At 45.6% G+C, this 21,994-nt stretch overlaps 1 protein-coding gene across 3 annotated transcripts in view; it reads right to left on the reverse strand.

Annotated features, from left to right (window-relative positions):
* Nucleotides 1-21,994, reverse strand: part of PTH2R (parathyroid hormone 2 receptor) — a 525,422-nt gene that overhangs the window by 396,592 nt on the left and 106,836 nt on the right. For all 3 annotated transcript variants that reach the window (XM_056535219.1, XM_056535218.1, XM_056535217.1), the window contains one exon: nucleotides 3,010-3,107. In XM_056535219.1, coding sequence (XP_056391194.1) covers nucleotides 3,010-3,107 — 98 coding nt within the window. The remainder of the gene's footprint in view (nucleotides 1-3,009; nucleotides 3,108-21,994) is intronic.

The following is a 21,994-nucleotide window of genomic DNA, read 5'->3' on the forward strand; positions in this document are numbered from 1 at the left end:
GCATGCTGGGAGTTGTAGTTTTGCACCAATTGGTGGCTCCCTGTTTCGGTAGACATTACATCATGGGTGCTCTCCTCAGCGGACAGCACCAAAAATGTCATAACCATTTTTTTGTGTTTTTTTTCTTCTCGTTTCAGATCCGTGTATGCAGAGGATTACTGCGGATTCGATGGATTAAGTCGGATTATTATTTTTTCTTTTAATAAAATGGTTAACGAGGGCTGTGGGGGAGTGTTTTTTTAAATAAAATAATGTTTCCAATGTGTTGTGTTTTTTTTTTTATAGAATTTTCAGGCTTAGTAGTGGAAGCTGGTCTTATTGACTGAATCCATTACTAAGCAAGGGCTTAGTGCTAGCCCCAAAAACAGCTAGCGCTAACCCACAATTATTACCCCGGTACCCACCACCACAGGGGTGCCGGGAAGAGCCGGTACCAACAGGCCCGGAGCGTCAAAAATGGCGCTCCTGGGCCTAGGCGGTAACAGGCTGGCATTATTTAGGCCGGGGAGGGCCAGTAACAATGGTCCTCGCCCACCCTGGTAACGTCAGGCTGTTGCTGTTTGGTTGGTATTGTGCTGAGAATTAAAATACGGGGAACCCTATGCATTTTTTTATTTATTTATTTAAAAATAATCCGCCGTAATCCATCAAATCTGCAGTAATCCTCTGCATACACGGATCTGAAACGAGAAGAAAAAAAAAATAAAAAATGGTTATGACATTTTTGCCGCTGTCCGCTGGGGAGAGCACCCATGATGCAATGTCTACCCAAACAGGGAGACACCAATTGGTGCAAAACTACAACTCTCAGCATGCCCAGACAGCCTTTGGCTGTCAGGGCATGCTGGGAGTTGTAGTTTAGCAACAGCTGGAGTCTCCCTGTCTGGGTAGACACTGCCAGAAGGGTCTGTTCACATTATACAAAACGGACAATGTGAACAGATCTTCAGATTAACTAGCCTTGTTCCATTCAGTAGCTCCGCCCTCTAATGCCGTCATCACTAGGGGCGGAGCTACACAGACCTGCCCGGGACTCGAGGGAAGTAAGCGGACTTCGTCTTCTGTATACACTATTTACAGATATCTATAGATAGCTGTATATAGTGTATACCGCCCAAAGGGTTAACCTACACTGTCCAGCAGTTTAAGTTAACTCTTTCCTTGCTGGGCTTGCGAATAGCGCACAGCTCAGCAAGGGGTTAAGTGAGCCAGCAATGTGTATACTGTATACACATCGCAGGCTCACTGTAAGTTCTTGCTGTGCAGTAGATATACAATGTATACCTACGGCTCAGCATCAGCTGTTCTCCTGGCTTTGTAGCCCTGAGAACAGCTGATCCCGACATTCACATCAGGACATCGCAGCGGGTGTTAGGAGGAGTGACATCCGCTGGGATCTGTCCCTTACTGCAGGTACTAATACTCCCAACATGGAGCACACTCTGCTCCATGCTGGGAGCTGTAGTACCTGCATTAATAGACATATTGCAGCGAGTGTAACTTCTGACACCCGCTGCGATCTGTCTATTAATGCAGGTACTACAGCTCCCAGCATGGAGCAGAGTGTACTGTATGGATGCGGCAGCCGCTCTCCTATGGTCCCCTGCACGGCCTTATATATACACATATTCCTATTTCACACAGAGAGCTGTGATTGGCTGGAACCATCTGGCCAATCACAGCTCTGTGGGAAATATGAATAGGTGTATATATATGTGAGTGCAGGGGACCATAGAAGAGCGGCTGCCGCATCTATACATTATACAAGAGGAACGCAAGGGACCCCGGCGATCTGTCAGTTAGTACAGGTTACTACTCCCATCATGGAACAGTGTGTTCCATGCTGGGAGTACTAGTACTTCCTAAAAATGTTTTAAAAAAAGTGAAAAACACGCACACAATACATTTTTATTATTGTCAGCTACATTTTTAGTGCTTTACCCGCTCACATAAATTGATCCCTGTTTAAAAATTTATAAGCATTTTATAATAAAAAAGATACATTTTGTTAGATACAATTTTTTCCATCACTACTGTATCTTTTTTATTATTATTTTTTATGGTACCCTACGAAATTTTAATAAAAAAGGTATCTCCATAATTTTTTAGGATCGCTAAAGTCCAAAAAAGAATAAAAAGATTTACCGAATGTACCCGAATACCGAATGTATTCGAAAAATCTAACTGTATCTGTATCCTTTTTATTATCTTTGTTATTAGAATGAATTCTTTACGTTCGTTTACGGATAACAAATGCATTCGTTATTTACCGCATGCATTCGGGAAGTAATGAATGCATTAGTTATTTTGCTATTCGTATTATCGTGGCTATTCGGGAATGTTCAAAATATGTTTTCGTGCATTCGGATCGGTCCGAATGCCCGAAAACGGTAAAATTCGGTAAATTAGACATTCGTGCCGAACCGAATTGCACATGTCTACTATGTACATGAAGAACAACTTGTGACAATAAAACAATGTCAGAATCAACCTGATTGGCAAAACATTACCAGAGTTATTCTCTAATAAAGTCAGACGTCCCCTATTTGAAAAAACAGGCCTGGTCTTTAAGGGGCATACAGACCTAATTGTCTTGGTCCTTAAAGGGTTACTCCGCTCCCCAACATCCGGAACATTGAGTTCCAAATGCTGTTTGCGTGTTTCTGTGTTCATGCCAGCCCCCTCAGGACATCACGGCCTGCCCCCTCAATGAATGTCTATGACCGTCACGCCCCCTCCCATAGACTTGCATTGAGGGGGTGGGATGTGACATCACATGACGGTGCGTGATGTCACGAGGGGGTGGGCGTGAACACAGAAGCACGCACACAGCGTTCGGAACTCAGTGTTCCGGACGCTGGGGAGCGGAGTAACCCTTTAAGGGGTTAAGCAGGATGCAAAAACACAATGTAAAAAGTCCTTTGATATTTGAAAATTGTCACATTACTAGAATAAAAAAGTAAAAGCACATTTAGATGTGTCATTATTGTATATGAACACAAGCCTTACCTGAAATAACCAATGATGAAAATAGCAATAGCTAAAGAACAGAAAGAAATAGAATATCCCACTGTGTACATAACATAAAGCCGTTCAAAAAACTCCCTCTGTAAAGAAAAGAAGATGTTGTTATTTTATGTTTTCTGTACATAACATATTGTATGTTTATGAGGCATTATGTGTTATATATGTAGATTAACTCAGATAAGTCAGAACACTCCTCACAGTTTTGTAAATACTTTATTATATCTTTTCATGCAACAACACTGTAGAAATTCAACTCTGCTACAATGTAAAGTGGTGAGAGTACAGCCTGCATAAGTTTAATGATGTGTTCCCTCAAAATAGCTAAATCCACAGTCAATAATGTCTAAACAAAAGTAAGTAAACCCCTTAGTGGAAAAGTCCAAGTTGGGTCTAATTGGCCTTTTTTCCTCTCTGATGTCATGTCATGTGTCTTCCGTGTTAATGGGGAGCATGTGTCTAAATTTTGGTGTTATTGCTCTCACACGCTCTTATATTGGTCACTGATAGTTCAATTTTTGACACCTCCTGGCAAATAACTCTCTGAGGATCTAAAAACGAAAAGAAAAGAATTGTTGCTCTATAAAGATGGCCTACGCTATACTGCATTAAATTGGGCTGCATGCCTATTGTCTCAAAAGAAAGCCTCTTCTAAAGATAATGCACAAAAAAAAGCCCACAACAGTTTGCTGAAGACAAGCAGACTAAAGACATAAATTACTGGAACCCTGTCCTGTGATCCAATGAGACCAAGATATATATATATATATATATATATATATATATATATATATATATATATATATATATATATATATATATATCTCAAGCATGTGTGTGGCAGCAACCAGGTAGGGAATACAAAGGTAAGTGTGTCTTGCCTACAGTCCAGCATGGTGGTTGGAGTGTCATTCTCTGGGACTGCATGAGTGTTGCTGGCACTGGGGAGCTACAGTTTATTGTAGGAGAAATGCGGTGCAAACCTTTTAACTTCTCCTGTGCCCAGGCTGCAAAAATTTTAAATACAAACTTGAACTCACCTTCCCACGTTCCCCTGTTGCACTGGTATCAGCATCCCGTTCCTCTGACGCTGCTTTGGCTCTCTGCCTCTAGGGCTTGGAACATCACACTGCAGTCAGCGTATCGCCAGATGCAGCGATTTCCCGCCTCAGCCGGTGATATGCTGACCCCACTGTCATGTAAGGGGACAGCACCTTACAAGACAGTGCGCTCAGCCTATCCACGGCCGAGGCGGGACATTGCTGTGGCTGGCGATACGCTGACTGCAGTGTGATGTTCTGAACCTAAAAAGCAGGGAGCCAAGCAGCGCTGGAGGAAGGGGACGCCGATACCAGCACAATGGGGGAACGTAGGAAGTTGAGTTAAAGTTTTTTTTCTTCTAGTTTTGCAGCCCAGGCACAGGGGAAGTTCAAAGTTTTGCACCGCATTTCTCCTTTAACCCCTTAATGACCATGAACGTGTATACACGTCCAGGCAGGATGCACGTTCCCACACCAGGACGAGTATACACGTCCATGGTTCTCGTTGGTGCTGTCCAGTGCATCCACGACACCGCAACAGAGACTTGGCTGTAACACACAGCCAGGACCCTGCCGCACTGCAGGGACGGAAGTAAACTTCGGTCCCGGCAGTTTAACCCTTACAGCCACAGTCGTAAGTGACCACGGGTTGTATGTTTTTTGACAGAGGGAGCTCCCTCTGTCCCCCCTGCAGCATCCCGCAGCGCGATCGCGGGGTGCTGTGTATGATCCCTGGTGGGCGGGCGCCTCTGCACTGCTGGGACCGAAGTAAACTTCGGTCCCAGCAGTTTAACCCTTACAGCCGTGGTCGGAATCGACCACGAGCTTTAAGGAGTTTTGACAGAGGAAGAGGGCTCCCTCTGTCTCTCTCCTGTAGCAGCCCGCAACGATCTCAGCTGGGGTTCTTTACAAGGACCCCCAGGTCTGCCCGGTTATTGCCTTGTCAGGACGTGCTGTCAGGACTGTGTAAAACTGGCAGGCAGCATATAACTGCAATGCTTTGGAATACTAAGTATTCCAAAGCATTAAAAAACTGTAAAAAAATTATATAAAATAACTAAAAGTGAAAAAGAAAAAAAAAAGTAAAAAAAAATGTTAAAATAAAATGTGTAAAAAATAAATAATGCATAATGTGTAGGATCACACGGCGCACATCCGCAGCATATTACATGCTGCAGATGCCCCCAGCAGTCACAATAATAAGCTCCCTGCTGCGGCTGGGTAGCTGTCATGGTCCGGTCAGATGGCAGGAGGTGGATCCACTGGACCAGAGGAGAGATGGCGTAGGCCGTACCAGGGGAACAGAGTCTAAGGGATTACTGGTTTTCACCAGAGCCCGCCACAAAGCGGGATGGTCTTGCTGCAGCGGTAATCCCCAGGCCGTTCCACCCGGTAGCGACTCAACTCCTCTGGTTGCTGAGATAGACGCGGTACAGCAGGGATAGGCGGAAGCGTAGTCAGACGTAGCAATGGTCAGGGCAGGCAGCACAGGTTCTAAGGTGGTAGTCACGGGCAACGGGTTGGCAACAGGCAGGGTAACACTGGAACAACAGGGAACGCTTTCACAAGGCACAAAGGTCCGGCAAGAGGCTGTGGGAGGAGAAGGTATTTATAGGCAGTGTACAGGTGAATGCCTAATTAAGTCCAACCAGCACTGCCTCTCACAAACCTTAACCCTTAATAACCACTTTGGCCCAGGCACCAATCACTAGTGCACTGGCCCTTTAAATCTAAGAGTCCCGACACGCGCCCGCCCTAGAGAGCGGGGACGCACATGCAAAGACGCCGGATCACTGCCTGGGGACACATGCTGTGAGCGCTCCGTGGCCAGCAGGGGGCCCGGAGCGCTCAGCGTAACAGTAGCTTTGTGTATCGCCTCATAGCGGCATATTTCCCCCCATCAGTCACGAGCAGACACACTGAGCCGCAGCAGTGACCTAGCCCTTGTGACTGCTGGGCGGAAATCGCTGTGTGAAATTAGCTGTGGATGCGCTCTATGTGACCCTACACTGCACCCCATTCATACTGCGTTTCTGCAGTATGTTAAAGGTGTCCATCAGCATCATGTTAAAAAAGTGATACTGATGTATACTGTAGCAGCTCTATTCATTTCTGAATGAGACTGCTACAGTATACATTGGCATCCCTTTTTTGACATGACAACGGACACCTATACTGCAGAAATGCAGTATGAATGGAAACTATTCATACAATGATGCCCTGAAAGACAAAGGGGGCTCCTCTCCTTCTTGGTCCTTCCAGACGGTAAGGCAACCAGATATGGCCTAAGTAGGGGTACTTCCCAGCCCAGGACAAACAGCGTGATAAAATATGGGCGCATTTCCTCCATTTCAAAAGCGACTTACCAAAATTATGTCCCACAAATAAAGAATTTGTGGGGAAAAAAGCTAATTTCTATTTTTTTCCACTGACTTTGATATCATTCTAGCCACACAAAAAGGTTTCAACATTCTCACTTTTACTCTAGGTGAATATGTTAGGGGGTGTAGTTTTGAAAATGGGGTCACTTCTGGGGGTGCAGTATTGTTCTGACAGCTAGAATGCTTTGCAAGATGAAGTGCAGCCTATAATTTGTATAATGATATCATGCAACCAAATATGGCCTAAGCCATATGTACAAAATGCAAGGTACAAAGATGCAATGAACAAAATATATGTCCCACAAATGATGCATTTGTGAGAAAAAAAAAGAAAATTTTTATTTTTCTGCTAAATTTGTAACCATTCCAGCCACACAAAAAGGACTGAAAGTACTCACTTTTGGTCTAGGTGAATACTTTAGGGGCGTAGTTTCCAAAATTGGGTCACTTGTGGGGGTTCTGAAAGGTTCTGGTAGCCAAAACTCTTTGCAGGCATGAAGCGTGGCGTATAATCCATTCCGCCTAAAGTGATGCCCCTTCGGCGTCCTGCCACATGTCTAAGGAACCAAATATGGCCTAAGCGGGGTATTTCCAAACACGGCCTGAGCAGCTCAATAAAATATAGGGTGCATTTCTTTCAATATCAGAAGTGATGTACAAAAAATATGTCCCACAAATGATGCATTTGTGAAAAAAAGCTAATTTCTCATTTTGAATACCCCTAGTGAATACCCTGAGGGGTCTAGTTCTTAAAAATGGTGTAATTTGGGGGTGGGGGTGGGGGGGCTTGTTCCCATGTTCTACCACCTTCAAATTTCTGGAAACCTTGCATAGCTCATAAAAAAATTTCAAGTTACATTGTTAGGCTTCTAATTCATTTAAAATGTTAATTAAAAGCAAAAGAAATGCTTTCAAAATAAAGTAGACATCGAAAAGTATAAGTTTCATAAACTATTTGGTCAGAAAGTATAAATATTTGCAACCTATTAGTGTTAAAATAGCAAAAAAAAATATTTAAAAAAAATTCATGATTTTTGCATTGTAAAATTTTTTACTACAAATGATATCAGCTTACTTTTGCTATGTACATGAAGGACAACTTGTGACAAAAAAACAATGTCAGAATTATCGTGATTGGCAAAACATTACCAGAGTCATTCTCTAATAAAGACAGATATCCCCAATTTAAAAAAAAACAGGTCTGGTCTTTCAGGGGTGTACAGGTTTACTTGTGCTGGTCCTTAAGGGGTTAAAGGAACCATGAATGCCAACATGTACTGTGACATACTGATGCAGAGCATGAGCAGTATTTCAATATACACACCTCCAAGACAACCACTGCCTTGCTAAAGAAGCTCAGGGTCTTAACCCCTTAAGGACGCAGCCCTTTTTCACCATAAAGGGGTATTCCGCCCCTAGACATCTTATCCCCTATCCAAAGGATAGGGGATAAGATGTCAGATCGCCGCGGTCCCACTGCTGGGGACCCCCGGGATCCCCGCTGCGGCACCCGGCTATCATTACTGCGCAGAGCGAGATCGCTCTGCACGTAATGAGGGGCAGTACAGGGGCCGGAGCATCGTTACATCATGGCTCCGCCCCTCATGACGTCACGGCCCGCCCCTTTCAATACAAGTCTATGGGAGGGGGTGTGGCAGTCATCACGCCCCCTCCCATAGACTTGCATTAAGGGGACAGGCCGTGATGTCACGAGGGGCGGAGCCATGATGTCACACTGCTCCGTCCCCCGTATCGCCCGTCATTACGCACAGAGCGAACTCGCTCTGTGCTGTAATGATAGCACGGGGATCCCGGGGGTCCCCAGCAGTGGGACTGCGGCGATCTGACATCTTATCCCCTATCCTTTGTATAGGGGATAAGATGTCTAGGGGCGGAGTACCCCTTTAAGGACTGAGCCCTTTTTCGCAATTCTGACCACCGTCGCTTCACACATTAATAACTCTAAAACGCTTTTACGGAATACTCTTATTCTGAGATTGTTTTTTCGTGACATATTCTACTTTATTTTGGTGGTAAATTTTCGGCGTTACTTGCATCCTTTTTTGGTGAAAAACGCCAAAATCTCATGAAAATTTTGAAAATTTAGCATTTTTCTAACTTTGAAGGAAAGCTTGTAAGGAAAATGGATATTCCAAATAAATTTTATTTTTATTCACAAATACAATATGTCTACTTTATGTTGGCATCATAAAATGGACATATTTTTACTTTATGAAAAAATTAGAGGGCTTCAAAGTAGAGCAGCAATTTTCAAAAATTTCATGAAAATTGCTAAATCTGAAGGGACAGATGTTACAGAACTACAACTCCCAGCATGCCTGGGCAGTCTAGGCATGCTGGGAGTTGTAGTTTGGCAACATCAGGAGGGCTACCGTTTGGGCACCACTGTAACAGTGGTCTCCAAACTGTGACCCTCCAGATGTTGCAAAACTACAACTCCCAGCATGCCCAGACAGCCTTTGGCTGTCTGGGCATGCTGGGAGTTGCAGTTTGGTACCCACTAGGAAGGGCAGCAGTAAATATCGCTTTACATTTCCATATCTAAACCCTATTGAACATCTGTGGGGCATCCTCAAATGGGAACTGTGGGAGTGCAAGACATCTAACATCCACCAGCTTCATGATGTCGTCATGGCAACCTGTGAAGCCCAAGAAGCTTAAAGGGGAAATCCGATGGAAAAAAATGTTTTCAAATCAACTGGTACCAGAAAGTTAAACAGATCTATAAATTGCTTCTATTTCAAAATCTTATCCCTTCCAGTACTTATTAGCTGCTGTATACTACAGAGAAATTTGTGAAGTTCTTTCCAGTCCGACACAGTGCTCTCTGCTGACATCTCCGTCCGTGTCAGGAACTGTCCAGAGTAGGAGAAGTTTGCTATGGGGATTTGCTTGCTTGCAGAGAGCACTGTTGTCAGACTGAAAAGAACTACACAATTTTCTCTGTAGTATACAGCAGCTGATAATTAGTGAAAGGGTTAAGATTTTGAAATAGAAATCATTTGCAAATGTGTTTAACTTTCTGGCATCAGTTGATAGGAAAACATTTGTTTTCCACTTGTTTCCACCAGAGTTCCCCTTTAGTGCTAGAAAAAATTGGAAACCACAAAAATATTGACACTTTTGGCCCAATTTGGATAATTTCCCTTAGGAGTGTCCTCACTTTTGTTGCCAAGGTTTAGACATGTGCTTTGAGTTACTTTGAGAGCACAGCAAAATTAAACTACGGTATGTTATACAGGCTGTGCACTCAATGTGCACTTCTGTGTTGTCACACGATATAATAGAATATATGTATACATACATTCAGGGCCGTAAATGTTGGCACCCCTGAAATTTTTCTAGAAAATTAAGTATTTCTCACAGAAATGGATTGCAGTAACACATGTTTTGCTATACACATGTCTATTTCTTTTGTGTGTATTGGAATTAAACCAAAAAAGGGAGGAAAAAAAAACAAATTGGACATAATCTCATACCAAACTCCAAAAATGGTCTGGACAGAATTATTGGCACCCTTTCAAAATTGTGGAAAAATAAGATTGTTTCAAGCATGTGATGCTCCTTTAACCCCTTAAGGACCTAGCCCATTCATACCTTAAGGACCCGGCCATTTTTTGCACATCTGACCACTGTCACTTTAAGCATTAATAACTCTGGGATGCTTTTACCTTTCATTCTGATTCCGAGAATGTTTTTTCGTGACATATTCTACTTTATGTTAGTGGTAAAATTTTGTTGATACTTGCATCATTTCTTGGTGAAAAATTCCAAAATTTGATGAAAAAATTTAAAATTTAGCATTTTTTTTTACTTTGAAGCTCTCTGCTTATAAGGAAATGGATATTCCAAATAAATTATATATTGATTCACATATAAAACATGTCTACTTTATGTTTGCATCATAAAGTTGACATGTTTTTACTTTTGGAAGACATCAGAGGGCTTCAAAGTTCAGCAGGAATTTTCCAATTTTTCACAAAATTTTCAAAATCGGAATTTTTCAGGGACCAGTCCAGTTATAAAAACTGCACCCCTCAAAGTATCCAAAATGACATTCAGTAAATGTGTTAACCCTTTAGGTGTTTCACAGGAATAGCAGCAAAGTGAAGTAGAAAATTCAAAATCTTCATTTTTTACACTCGCATGTTCTTGTAGACCCAGTTTTTGAGTTTTTACAAGTGGTAATAGGAGAAAAAGCTCTCCAAAATTTGTAACCCAATTTCTCTCGAGTGAGGAACTACCTCATATGTGTATGTCAAGTGTTCGTCGAGCACAGTAGAGGACTCAGAAGGGAAGGAGCGAGAATGGGATTTTGGAGAGTGAATTTTGCTGAAATGGTTTTTGGGGGGCATGTCACATTTAGAAAGCCCCTATGGTTCCAGAACAGCAGAAAACCCCACATGGCACACCATTTCGGAAACTACACCCCTTAAGGCACGTAACAAGGGGTCCAGTTAGCCTTAACACCCCACAGGTGTTTGACGACTTTTCGTTAAAATCGGATGTGTAAAGGGAAAAAAAAATGTTACACTAAAGTGCAGTTTTTTCCCCAAATTTACCATTTTTACAAAGGGTAATGGGAGAAAATGCCCCTCAAAATTTGTACGCCATCTCTTCTGAGTATGGAAATACCCCATGTTAGGCCGTAAAATGCTCTGCGGGTGAACTACAATGCTCAGAAGAGAAGGAGCCACATTTGGCTTTTTGAAAGCAAATTTTGCTGAAATTGTTTTTGGGGGGCATGTCGCATTTAGGAAGCCCCTGTGGTGCTAGAACAGCAAAAAATACCAACATGGCATACTATTTTGGAAACTACACCCCTTAATGAATGTAACAAGGGGTACAGTGAGCCTTAACTACCCACAGGTGTTTGACGACTTTTTGTTAAATTTGGATGTGTAAATGAAATAAAAAAAAGGGTAATAGGAGAAAATGACCCCCAGAATTTGTAACCCGATTTCTTCTGAGTATGAAAATACCCCATGTGTGGATGTCAAGTGCTCTGCTGGCGAACTACAATGCCCAAACACCTGTGGGATGTTAAGGCTCACTATACCCCTTGTCATGTTCTGTGAGAAGTGTAGTTTCCAAAATGGGGTCATATGTGGGTATTTATTTTTTACAGTTTATGTCAGAAAAGCTGTAAAATCAGCCACCCCTGTGCAAATCACCAATTTAGGCCTGAAATGTACATGGTGCGCTCTCACTCCTGAGCCATGTTGTGCGCCCGCAGAGAATTTTACGCCCACATATGGGGTAACAAATTTGTGTTACCGCTTGTGAAAATAAAAAGTATGGGGCAACACCAGCATGTTAGTGTAAAAATGTTTATTTTTTTACACTAACAGGCTGGTGTAGTCCCCAACTTTTCCTTTTCATAATGGGTAAAAGGAGAAAAAGTCCCCCAAAATTTGTAGTGCAATTTCTCCCGAGTACGGAAGTACCCCATATGTTGCCCTAAACTGTTTCCTTTAAATACGCCAACGCGCATTTGAGGACTAAATTAGAGATTTCATAGGGGTGGACATAGGGGTATTATATGCCAGTGATTCCCAAACAGGATGCCTCCAGCTGTTGCTAAACTCCCAGCATGCCTGGACAGTCAGTGGCTGTCCAGAAATGCTGGGAGTTGTTGTCTTGCAATAGCTGGAGGTTCCATTTTTGAAACACTGCCGTACAATACGTTTTTCATTTTTATTGGGGGGGGGGGGGACAGTGTAAGGGGGTGTTTATTTAGTGTTTTACCCTTTATTTTGTGTTAGTGTAGTGTAGTGTTTTTAGGGTACATTTGCACTGGTGTTACGGTGAGTTTCCAGCTAGGAGTTTACGCTGCGGCGAAAAATTTACCGCAGCCCAAACTTAAAGCAGGAAACTTACTGTAAACCTGCCTGTGTGAATGTACCCTGTAAATTCACATGGGGGGGAACCTCCAGTTGTTTCAAAACTACAACTCCCAGCATGTACTGACAGACCGTGCATGCTGGGAGTTGTTCTTTTGCAACAGCTGGAGGCACACTGGTTGGAAAACCTTCAGTTAGGTTCTGTTACCTAACTCAGTATTTTCCAACCAGTGTGCCTCCAGCTGTTGCAAAACTACAACTCCTAGCATGTACTGATCACCGAAGGGCATGCTGGGAGATGTAGTTATGCAACAGGTGCAGGTACGCAACTACAACTCCCAGCATGCCGAGACAGCTGTTTGCTGTTTGGGCATGCTGGGATTTGCAGTTTTGCAACATCTGGAGGGCTACAGTTTATAGATCACTGCACAGTGATCTCCTAACTGTGGCCCTCTAGATGTAGCAAAACTACAAATCCCAGCATGCCCAGACAGCATACAGCTGTTTGGGCACGCTAGGAGTTGTAGTTTTGCAAGATCTGGAGGGATACAGTTTAGAAACCACTGTTTAGTGGTCTCAAACTGTTGCCCTCCAGCTGTTGCAAAACTACATATTCCAGCATGCCCAAACAGCTGTCTGGGCATGCTGGGAGTTGTAGTTTGGCAACATCTGGAAGGCTACAAGTTAGAGACCACTGTATAGTGGTCTCAAACTGTAGCTTTCCAGATATTGCTAGGCAACTTACCCGCTTCCGTAGGATCCAGGGTGCCGTCCTCTTCTGCCGCACGACATCGCCACCAGCCGATCACCATCGTCCGCTGCCTCCGGATGGGTAAGTGGATCATCTGCGTCGGTCCTCTTCGGTTTCCCCTTTCTGCTCCGCCCATTGTGGGTGGGAAGGATGGGGAAAACAAAATGTAACCCCCCCAACCCCCCACTCTGCTATTGGCCGTCGCTTTTGACGACCAAAAGCAGGGAGAGGAGAGGTGGCACCTATGCCACCTCATTCCTATCCCTTCAGGGGGATCGTAGGTGTCATGGACAACCACAATTCCCCTTATATTCCGGGTCACCAGGTCACCATAGACCTGTATGACCCGGAATAGGCGCAAAATCGCAAGTTCGAATTCACTTGTAATTTGCGCCGATTGCCGACATTGACTGATGACCCCCCTGGGCATTTGCACGGTGTGCCTGTTGATCGATATCAGCAGTCACCCCGGTCCGAAATTCCCACGGGTGTATGGATACGTCCTGGGTCCTTAAGTACCAGGAAGCCAGGGTGTATCCATATGCCCTAGGTCCTTAAGGGGTTAAACCCACCTGGGGATAGTAACTAAGTTCACTTAGTCTTTTCATTGTGTGTCTGTGTGTACCACACTAAGCATGGACAACAGAAAGAGGAGAAGAGAATTGTCTGAGGACTTGAGAACCAAAATTGTGGGAAAATATCAACAATCTTAAGGTTACAAGTCCATCTCCAGAGATCTAGATTTGCTTTTGTCCACATTGCGCAACATTATCAAGAAGTTTGCAACACATGGCACAGTAGCTATGTCACGATGCCGGCTGGCAGGAGGTGGATCCTCTGTGCCAGAGAGGGATTGGCGAGGACCGTGCTAGTGGACCGGTTCTAAGCCACTACAGGTTTTCACCAGAGCCCGCCGCAAAGCGGGATGGTCTTGCTGCGGCGGTAGTGACCAGGTCGTATCCACTAGCAACGGCTCACCTCTCTGACTGCTGAAGATGCTGAAGATAGGCGAGGTACAAGGGAGTAGGCAGAAGCAAGGTCGGACGTAGCAGAAGGTCGAGGCAGGCAGCAAGGATCGTAGTCAGGGGCAACGGCAGGAGGTCAGGAACACGGGCTAGGAACAGACAAGGGAACGCTTTCACTAGGCACTGAGGCAACAAGATCCGGCAAGGGAGTGCAGGGGAAGTGAGGTAATATAGGGAAGTACACAGGTGATCACACTAATTGGTAATTGGGAAGATTGGGCCAGGCACCAACATTGGTGCACTGGCCCTTTAAATTGCAGAGACCCGGCGCGCGCGCGCCCTAGGGAGCGGGGCCGCGCGCGCCGGGACAGGACCGACGGAGAGCGAGTCAGGTACGGGGACCGGGGTGCGCATCGCGAGCGGGCGCCACCCGCATCGCGAATCGCATCCCGGCTGGAGGCGGGACCGCAGCGCACCCGGTCAGTGGATCTGACCGGGGCGCTGCAGCAACGAGGATGAGGCGAGCGCTCCGGGGAGGAACGGGGACCCGGAGCGCTCGGCGTAACAGTACCCCCCCCCTTGGGTCTCCCCCTCTTCTTGGGGCCAAAGAACCTGAGGAAAAAAAAATCAATTTTTCCGTGATGAGGTCCGATGCACATTAGGAGGGGTTCTGTGCGGAAACGCATGAGACAGTCCAATCTTTTATTGTTAATACAATAGATGTAGAGGGGTCTGGCGAGACTGGTCACAGGGACGTAGAACCTGTTGATAAGAGAGGCCAAAAAAAATTTTCCTGCAGATCCGGAATCCAAGGAGACCATAGTAGAGAAGGAGAAGGTAGAGGCAGATATCCGCACAGGCACAGTAAGGCGTGGAGAAGCAGAGTTGACATCAAGAACTGTGTCACCTTTGTGCGGAGTCAGCGTACGTCTTTCCAGGCGGGGAGGACGGATAGGACAATCCTTCAGGAAGTGTTCGGTACCGGCATAGTACAGGCAAAGATTCTCCATGCGGCGTCGTGTCCTCTCTTGAGGTGTCAAGCGAGACCGGTCAACTTGCATAGCCTCCGCGGCGGGAAGCACAGGAACGGATTGCAGAGGACCAAAGGAGAGAGGAGCCGGGGAGAAAAAACGCTTCGTGCGAACAAAGTCCATATCCAGGCGGAGCTCCAGACGCCATCCGGAAGAACGCATGTCAATGCGAGTGGCAAGATGAATGAGTTCATGTAGGTCAGCAGGAGTCTCTCGTGCGGCCAGAACATCTTTAATGTTGCTGGATAGGCCTTTTTTAAAGGTCGCGCAGAGAACCTCACTATTCCAGGACAACTCGTAAGCAAGAGCACGGAACTGAATGGCGTACTCGCCAATGGAAGAAACACCCTGTTCCAGGTTCAGCAGGGCAATCTCGGCAGAAGAAGCTCGGGCAGGCTCCTCGAAGACACCACGGACCTCAGCGAAGAAGGACTGGACTGTGGCTGTGGCAGAATCATTGCGGTCCCCATCAAACTTGTCCGGCAGGGACAAGCAGGGGTTAGGAACGGCCGGTTGCTGCGGAGGAGTTGCAGGAGCCGGCGGAGGAGATGGTTGTTGCAGCTGTAGCTGTGACTGAAGTTGCTGTATCTGCGGCAGCAGCTGCTGTAACTGTGACTGAAGACGCTGTGTCTCGGAGATCAAGTATGCCAGCTGTTGATCTCGTTGGGCGATCTTTACGCCAAATTTGTCCGGCAGGGACAAGCAGGGGTTAGGAACGGCCGGTTGCTGCGGAGGAGTTGCAGGAGCCGGCGGCGGAGAAGGTAGTTGCAGCTGTAGCTGTTGCTGTATCTGCGGCTGCAGCTGCTGTATCTGTGACTGAATACGCAGTGCCTCGGAGGTCAAGTATGCCAGCTGTTGATCTCGTTGCGCTATCTGTTGCGACTGCTGGGCGATCTGACGAGCTTGCTGGGCGACCAGCGTAGGGAGGTCAGCGACAACTGGCAGAGGAACTTCAGCGGGATCCATGGCCGGATCTACTGTCACGATGCCGGCTGGCAGGAGGTGGATCCTCTGTGCCAGAGAGGGATTGGCGAGGACCGTGCTAGTGGACCGGTTCTAAGCCACTACAGGTTTTCACCAGAGCCCGCCGCAAAGCGGGATGGTCTTGCTGCGGCGGTAGTGACCAGGTCGTATCCACTAGCAACGGCTCACCTCTCTGACTGCTGAAGATGCTGAAGATAGGCGAGGTACAAGGGAGTAGGCAGAAGCAAGGTCGGACGTAGCAGAAGGTCGAGGCAGGCAGCAAGGATCGTAGTCAGGGGCAACGGCAGGAGGTCAGGAACACGGGCTAGGAACAGACAAGGGAACGCTTTCACTAGGCACTGAGGCAACAAGATCCGGCAAGGGAGTGCAGGGGAAGTGAGGTAATATAGGGAAGTACACAGGTGATCACACTAATTGGTAATTGGGAAGATTGGGCCAGGCACCAACATTGGTGCACTGGCCCTTTAAATTGCAGAGACCCGGCGCGCGCGCGCCCTAGGGAGCGGGGCCGCGCGCGCCGGGACAGGACCGACGGAGAGCGAGTCAGGTACGGGGACCGGGGTGCGCATCGCGAGCGGGCGCCACCCGCATCGCGAATCGCATCCCGGCTGGAGGCGGGACCGCAGCGCACCCGGTCAGTGGATCTGACCGGGGCGCTGCAGCAACGAGGATGAGGCGAGCGCTCCGGGGAGGAACGGGGACCCGGAGCGCTCGGCGTAACAAGCTAATCTCCCTGGGCATGGATGAAAGAGAAAAATTGAAGAAAGGTGTCAATGCAGGATAGTCCGGATGGTGGATAAGCAGCCCCAAACAAGTTCCAAAGATATTTAAGCTTTCCTGCAGGCTCAGGTGGGATCAGTGTTCAACATTTAAATAAAATGAAACGCTATGGCAGGAGACCCAGGAGGACCCCACTGCGGACACAGACATAAAAAAGCAAGACTACATTTTGCCAAAATTAACTTGAGTAAGCCAAAATCCTTCTAGGAAAACATCTTATGAACAGATGAGACCAAGATAGAGCTTTTTGGTAAAGCACATCATTCTACTGTTTACCGAAAACAGAACAGAGACCTACAAAGAAAAGAACACAGTACCTACAGTTAAATATGTTAGAGGTTCAATGATGTTTTGGGGTTGTTTTGCTGCCTCTGGCACTGGGTGCCTTGAATGTGTGCAAGCCATCATGAAATCTGAGGAGTACCAAAGGATTTTGGGTTGCACTGTACAGTCCAGTGTCAGAAAGCTGGGTTTGCATCTGAGATCTTGGGTCTTTCAGCAGGACAATGGCCCTCAAACATACGTCAAAAAGCACCCAGAAATGGATGGCAACAAAGCGCTGGAGAGTTCTGAAGTGGCCAGCCATGACTCCAGATCTAAATTGAACATTGAACACATTGATCCCATTAAACACCTGAGGAGAGATCTTAAAATTGCTGTTGGGAAAAGGCGCCCTTGCAATAAGAGAGACCTGGAGCAGTTTGCAAAGGAAGAGTGGTCCAACTTTCCGGCTGCGAGGTGGAAGAAGCTTATTGATAGCTATAGGAAATGACTGATTTCAGTTATTTTTTTCCAAAGGGCGTGCAACCAAATGAATTAAGTTAAGGGTGTCAATAATTTTGTCCAGCCCCTTTTAGAGTTTGGTGTGACGTTATGTCAAATTTGCTTTTTTTTCCCTCCCTTTTTTGGTTTAATTCCAATACACACAAAGGGAATAAACATGTGTATAACAAAACATGTGTTATTACAATCCTTTTCTCTGAGAAATACTTCATTTTCTTGAAAAAATTCAGGAGTCCCAACATTTACAGCAATGACTGTATGTATATATATATATATATATATATATATATATATATATATATATATATATATATATCTACTGTATATGTGTGTATATTACAATAACATAAGGTTATTACAGTATATTATTAGAAAATATTGGGGCATATTTATCAAAACTGTCTGACACGAGGACTCTCATTTGTCCGTAGCAACCAGCTTTACTTTTAAAAAGCAATATGATAAATAAAAGATTAGCCACAATAAGTTGCTATGGACAAATTAAATGGTTTAAAAGTTAAAGTTGACAAAATATGTCTCATTACAGTACCAGGAATGTGTTTGTTTTGTGCCACCATGACAAGGTATAACCTCCACAAACTTCTATGGTATCTGACATGAATGTGTTGGCAACAGATCTTCTGGGTATGAGTATGTTCACACTGAGGAATTCAAAAGGAACTTACTCAAGTAATTACACATGCTTTTTCTGCTCCAATTTATTCATCAATATTTTCCATTGACCTTGATAAACTTTCTGTTGTCCTATTCGAACTGAGAATTTTCCACTAGCAGAATTCCGATGCTTAATTCTGTTCCGCCTGAAGATAGAATATGTTCATTCTTCAGGTGGAATCCTCGAGTAAAAGCCCATTTAAAGTCAATGGGGTGTTTTTTTCTGCCTAAATCCATTTTGCGCAAATGCCAGAAAAGTAGAATTGAATAGCTTCCTCCTTAATTCCTTATCATTTTCACATGGAAATTCCCAGTGAATTCCGCACGAATTCTGCATGATGGATAAAAAGAAAGAAGTCAATAATTTCCTGAGCAAAATTATCCCTCATGAATTCCTCAGTGTCAACATACCCTAAAGAGGATCCTTCCTGGTAAAATGCATTAATAAGGCTAAAATCTAAATATAAAAAAATAAAAACTCTCTCAAATATATTTAATAAGGAAAAGTAAACAATTTCCTCTCTAATTTAGTAATAAAGTTCTGGCCCTTTAACCCCTTAAGGAAACAGCCCATTTTGGCCTTAAGGACTGGGCCAATTTTATTTTTGCGTTTTCGCTTTCCTCCTCGCCTTCTAAAAATCATGACTCTTTTATATTTCCATCCACAGACCCATGTGAAGGCTTGTTTTTTGCATGACCAATTGTAATTTGTAATGGCATCACTCATTTTATCATATTTGATAAAATATTTGTGTGAGGAAACTGAAAAGAAAAAAAAACTGAAATTTAGCAAATTTTGGAGGGTTTTGTTTTATGCTGTACAATTTACAGTAAAAATTACATGTTTTCTTTATTTTGTGGGTCAATACGATGAAAATGACACCCATGATTACATCATTTCTATTATTGTACTGCTTTTTAAAAAACTTTTTTCACAAAATAAGTATGTTTAAAATTGCCCTATTTTGATCACCTATATTGTTCTCAATTTTTTCGTATACAGGGCTGTTGTGATCTGTATGTTTTTTTTTTTACCACGTTGCGTATATATATATATATATATATATATATATATATATATATATGAGTATTTGATAGCATTTTATTTTTTTATTTAGAATGTAATTTGACCAAAACACAGCACTTCTGGACTTTCTTTTTATGCTTACGCTGTTCACCGTACAGAATCATTTACATAAAATTTTGATAGCGGAAATACCAAATATGTTCGTAAAAAAAAGTTATGCTTTTTTGGGGGGTAAAATGGGAAAAAGGGGCAATTCGGAGAGGGGCTTTTTCATGTTTTTTGTTACTTTCTTATTTCTTTTTTTCACACTTTTTATGTCCCCATAGGGGACTATTTATAGCAAACATTTGATTGCTATTACTGCTCAGTGCTATGCATAGGCATAGCACTGATAAGCATTATCCGTGATCTTCTTCTCTGGTCTGCTCAATGTCAGACTAGAGAAGAAGATGCCGGAGGAGAGACAGTGGCAGGTGAGGGAACCTCTGTCTTGGCTAATCTGATCCCCACAGTCATGTCGCGGGTGATCGGATCAGCCATTTAAAGCACCACATTGCCACAGATGCCGTGATCTGTATTGATCATGGCATCTGAAGGGTTAATGGCGGACATCAGTGCAATTGCTGATATCCACCGTTGTTGGCGGGTCCCTGGCTGCTAAAAGCATAACACCACTGCCTGTGTCATGCTATGGGGATTTTCTCCTACTCTGGACAGTTCCTGACACGGACAAAGATGTCAGCAGAGAGCACTTCCTGTGGAACACAGCAACTGTTGGGTGTGTCTGACTTCCAGAGTTTTCCAGAGAGAGAGGATTGAAGCAGTGTTTCCTGCAGCCTTTTCCCCAGGAGGGTGGCAGCTTCCTTGGGAGAGCCTCCTGCTATGGAGCCCCAGACTTCCACCCCTCGAACTAGGCCAGCAGGGGGTGGGAGTGAGAGAGCTACGGCCGATTCCCAGGACGGGGTGAGAAGATCCAGCAGGCTCCGCAGTAATGTGGAGCCCACTCCCCCGTCTGTCGCTGGAAACCGCAAGGCGTCTGGTAAGAAGCTTATGGTTATGTCTTCGGGGACTGTGTCTGATATTATGGAACCCCAGCAATGGGGGGTGAAGGGACCCAGGGAGTCGCTAGCTACTTTCGGTTCCCACATGCAGGCAAATCTAATAGAATATGAGCAGCTGCGGAAAAAGCTGAAAATCATATGGGAAGACCTGAAGTTTGCCCGCTACCAAACAGATAACTCTGCCAAGGCCATGAGGGCAAGGTTTGCTGCCAGGGTGTGTGAGCTGAAGGCAGAGGAGCAGGAGGTGGTGAGAGCCCGAATGCTGATTGTAGAGGGAGCAGGCATGTTTAAAGAAAAATTTAAGAATGAAGACCCCTGTGAGGGAGGAAGAGGATAGTAAGGGGGGAGGAAGAGTGCTTGTGTGTCACGGAGGAGAAGATGGAGGAAGGTGGTGAGGGTGATGGCGGCAGTGAGGGGGATGTGTGTGATACCCCGTGTACACCTAAGACCTCTGTCACCCCAAGTGCGGATTACATCAACCCTGCCCAAGTCGCCTTACCAGCCACCTCTGAGGAAAGTGACAGTAGTGATGGCAGTGACAGTGGACCGGTCGTGGGGGGCTCCTGCGGGCCATAGTGATGCAGGAGTCACCCACCCGTCTGGAAAATTTCAGTTTTGGCCAGGACCTGGGCCCTGAGGAGAGGAAGAGGAAGAAAAAGAAGAAGAAGAAAAAGGCTGAAGAGCAGATAAAGTTTGCTTTCTCTCCTATCCAGCAGTCTGGGCCACCTGAAAAGTTGGTTCAGGCTGCTGGGCCCCCCACCCTGCCAGATCCCGTTTCTGCTGTGGAACGGGACCAGCACAGGGGGGTACAGTGCTGCATCCAACATGGCCATGGGTGCTACAGTCACGTGTCCTGCTGGTAGGGAAGAGCAGGACGGGCTAATGGTGGGCAATAGTTTTGCGGCAGCTTGCAAGGGGAGCGGTTCCCCGAGTATTGTGGGCAATGTAACCAGCACTTCACTGAGAGGGGGGAGTGTTCAGGCACCTGAGGTGTGTGGTGAGATCTTCTGCGCGGGGGGTGGTCCCCTGGGCGCTGCTAGTAGTGTCGGTGCTGCGGGGAACTCCCCTGTGAGGGGGGGGGAGCGTCCAGGTGTCAGAACCTGCTGCTGAGCCCGTGCGGTTGGGCGCAGTGTGTGGCGCGGGCACTGCAGGGATCTCCCCTGTGAGAGAGAGGAGTCCCTGCACATCAGTGGCAGGAGGAGGGGTGAAGGTGCGCCCGGAGGGGCAACCTCAGCTTCGGAAGGTGATGTCGGTGGTGACATCTCGAATGGAGGAGGAGTCAGCGTCGCCGACAATGGCAGCCGCCGGTGACCTGAGAATGTACAAGAAGTCCAAGCTAAAGCATGTCCAGGCCAGCCCAGAGGTAGTGGGTGAAGCAGCTGCTGATCCCAATAATACTGTCAATAAAAGCAATGTTAATACAAGGTGTGTGAAAGATGGGAGTGGTAGTGCTGTCTATGAGAGTGGTGTATGTGGCAGTGGTAGTGGTGCAAATGGGAGGAGTGGTAGTGGTGTAGATGGGAGGAGTGGTAGTGGTGTAGGTGGGAGGAGTGGTAGTGGTGTGAATGAGAGGAGTGGTAGTGGTGCAGATGGGAGGAGTGGTAGTGGAGTGATCGGGAGGAGTGGCA

This window comes from Hyla sarda, chromosome 8 (assembly GCF_029499605.1).
Source record: "Hyla sarda isolate aHylSar1 chromosome 8, aHylSar1.hap1, whole genome shotgun sequence".
NCBI lineage: Eukaryota > Metazoa > Chordata > Amphibia > Anura > Hylidae > Hyla > Hyla sarda.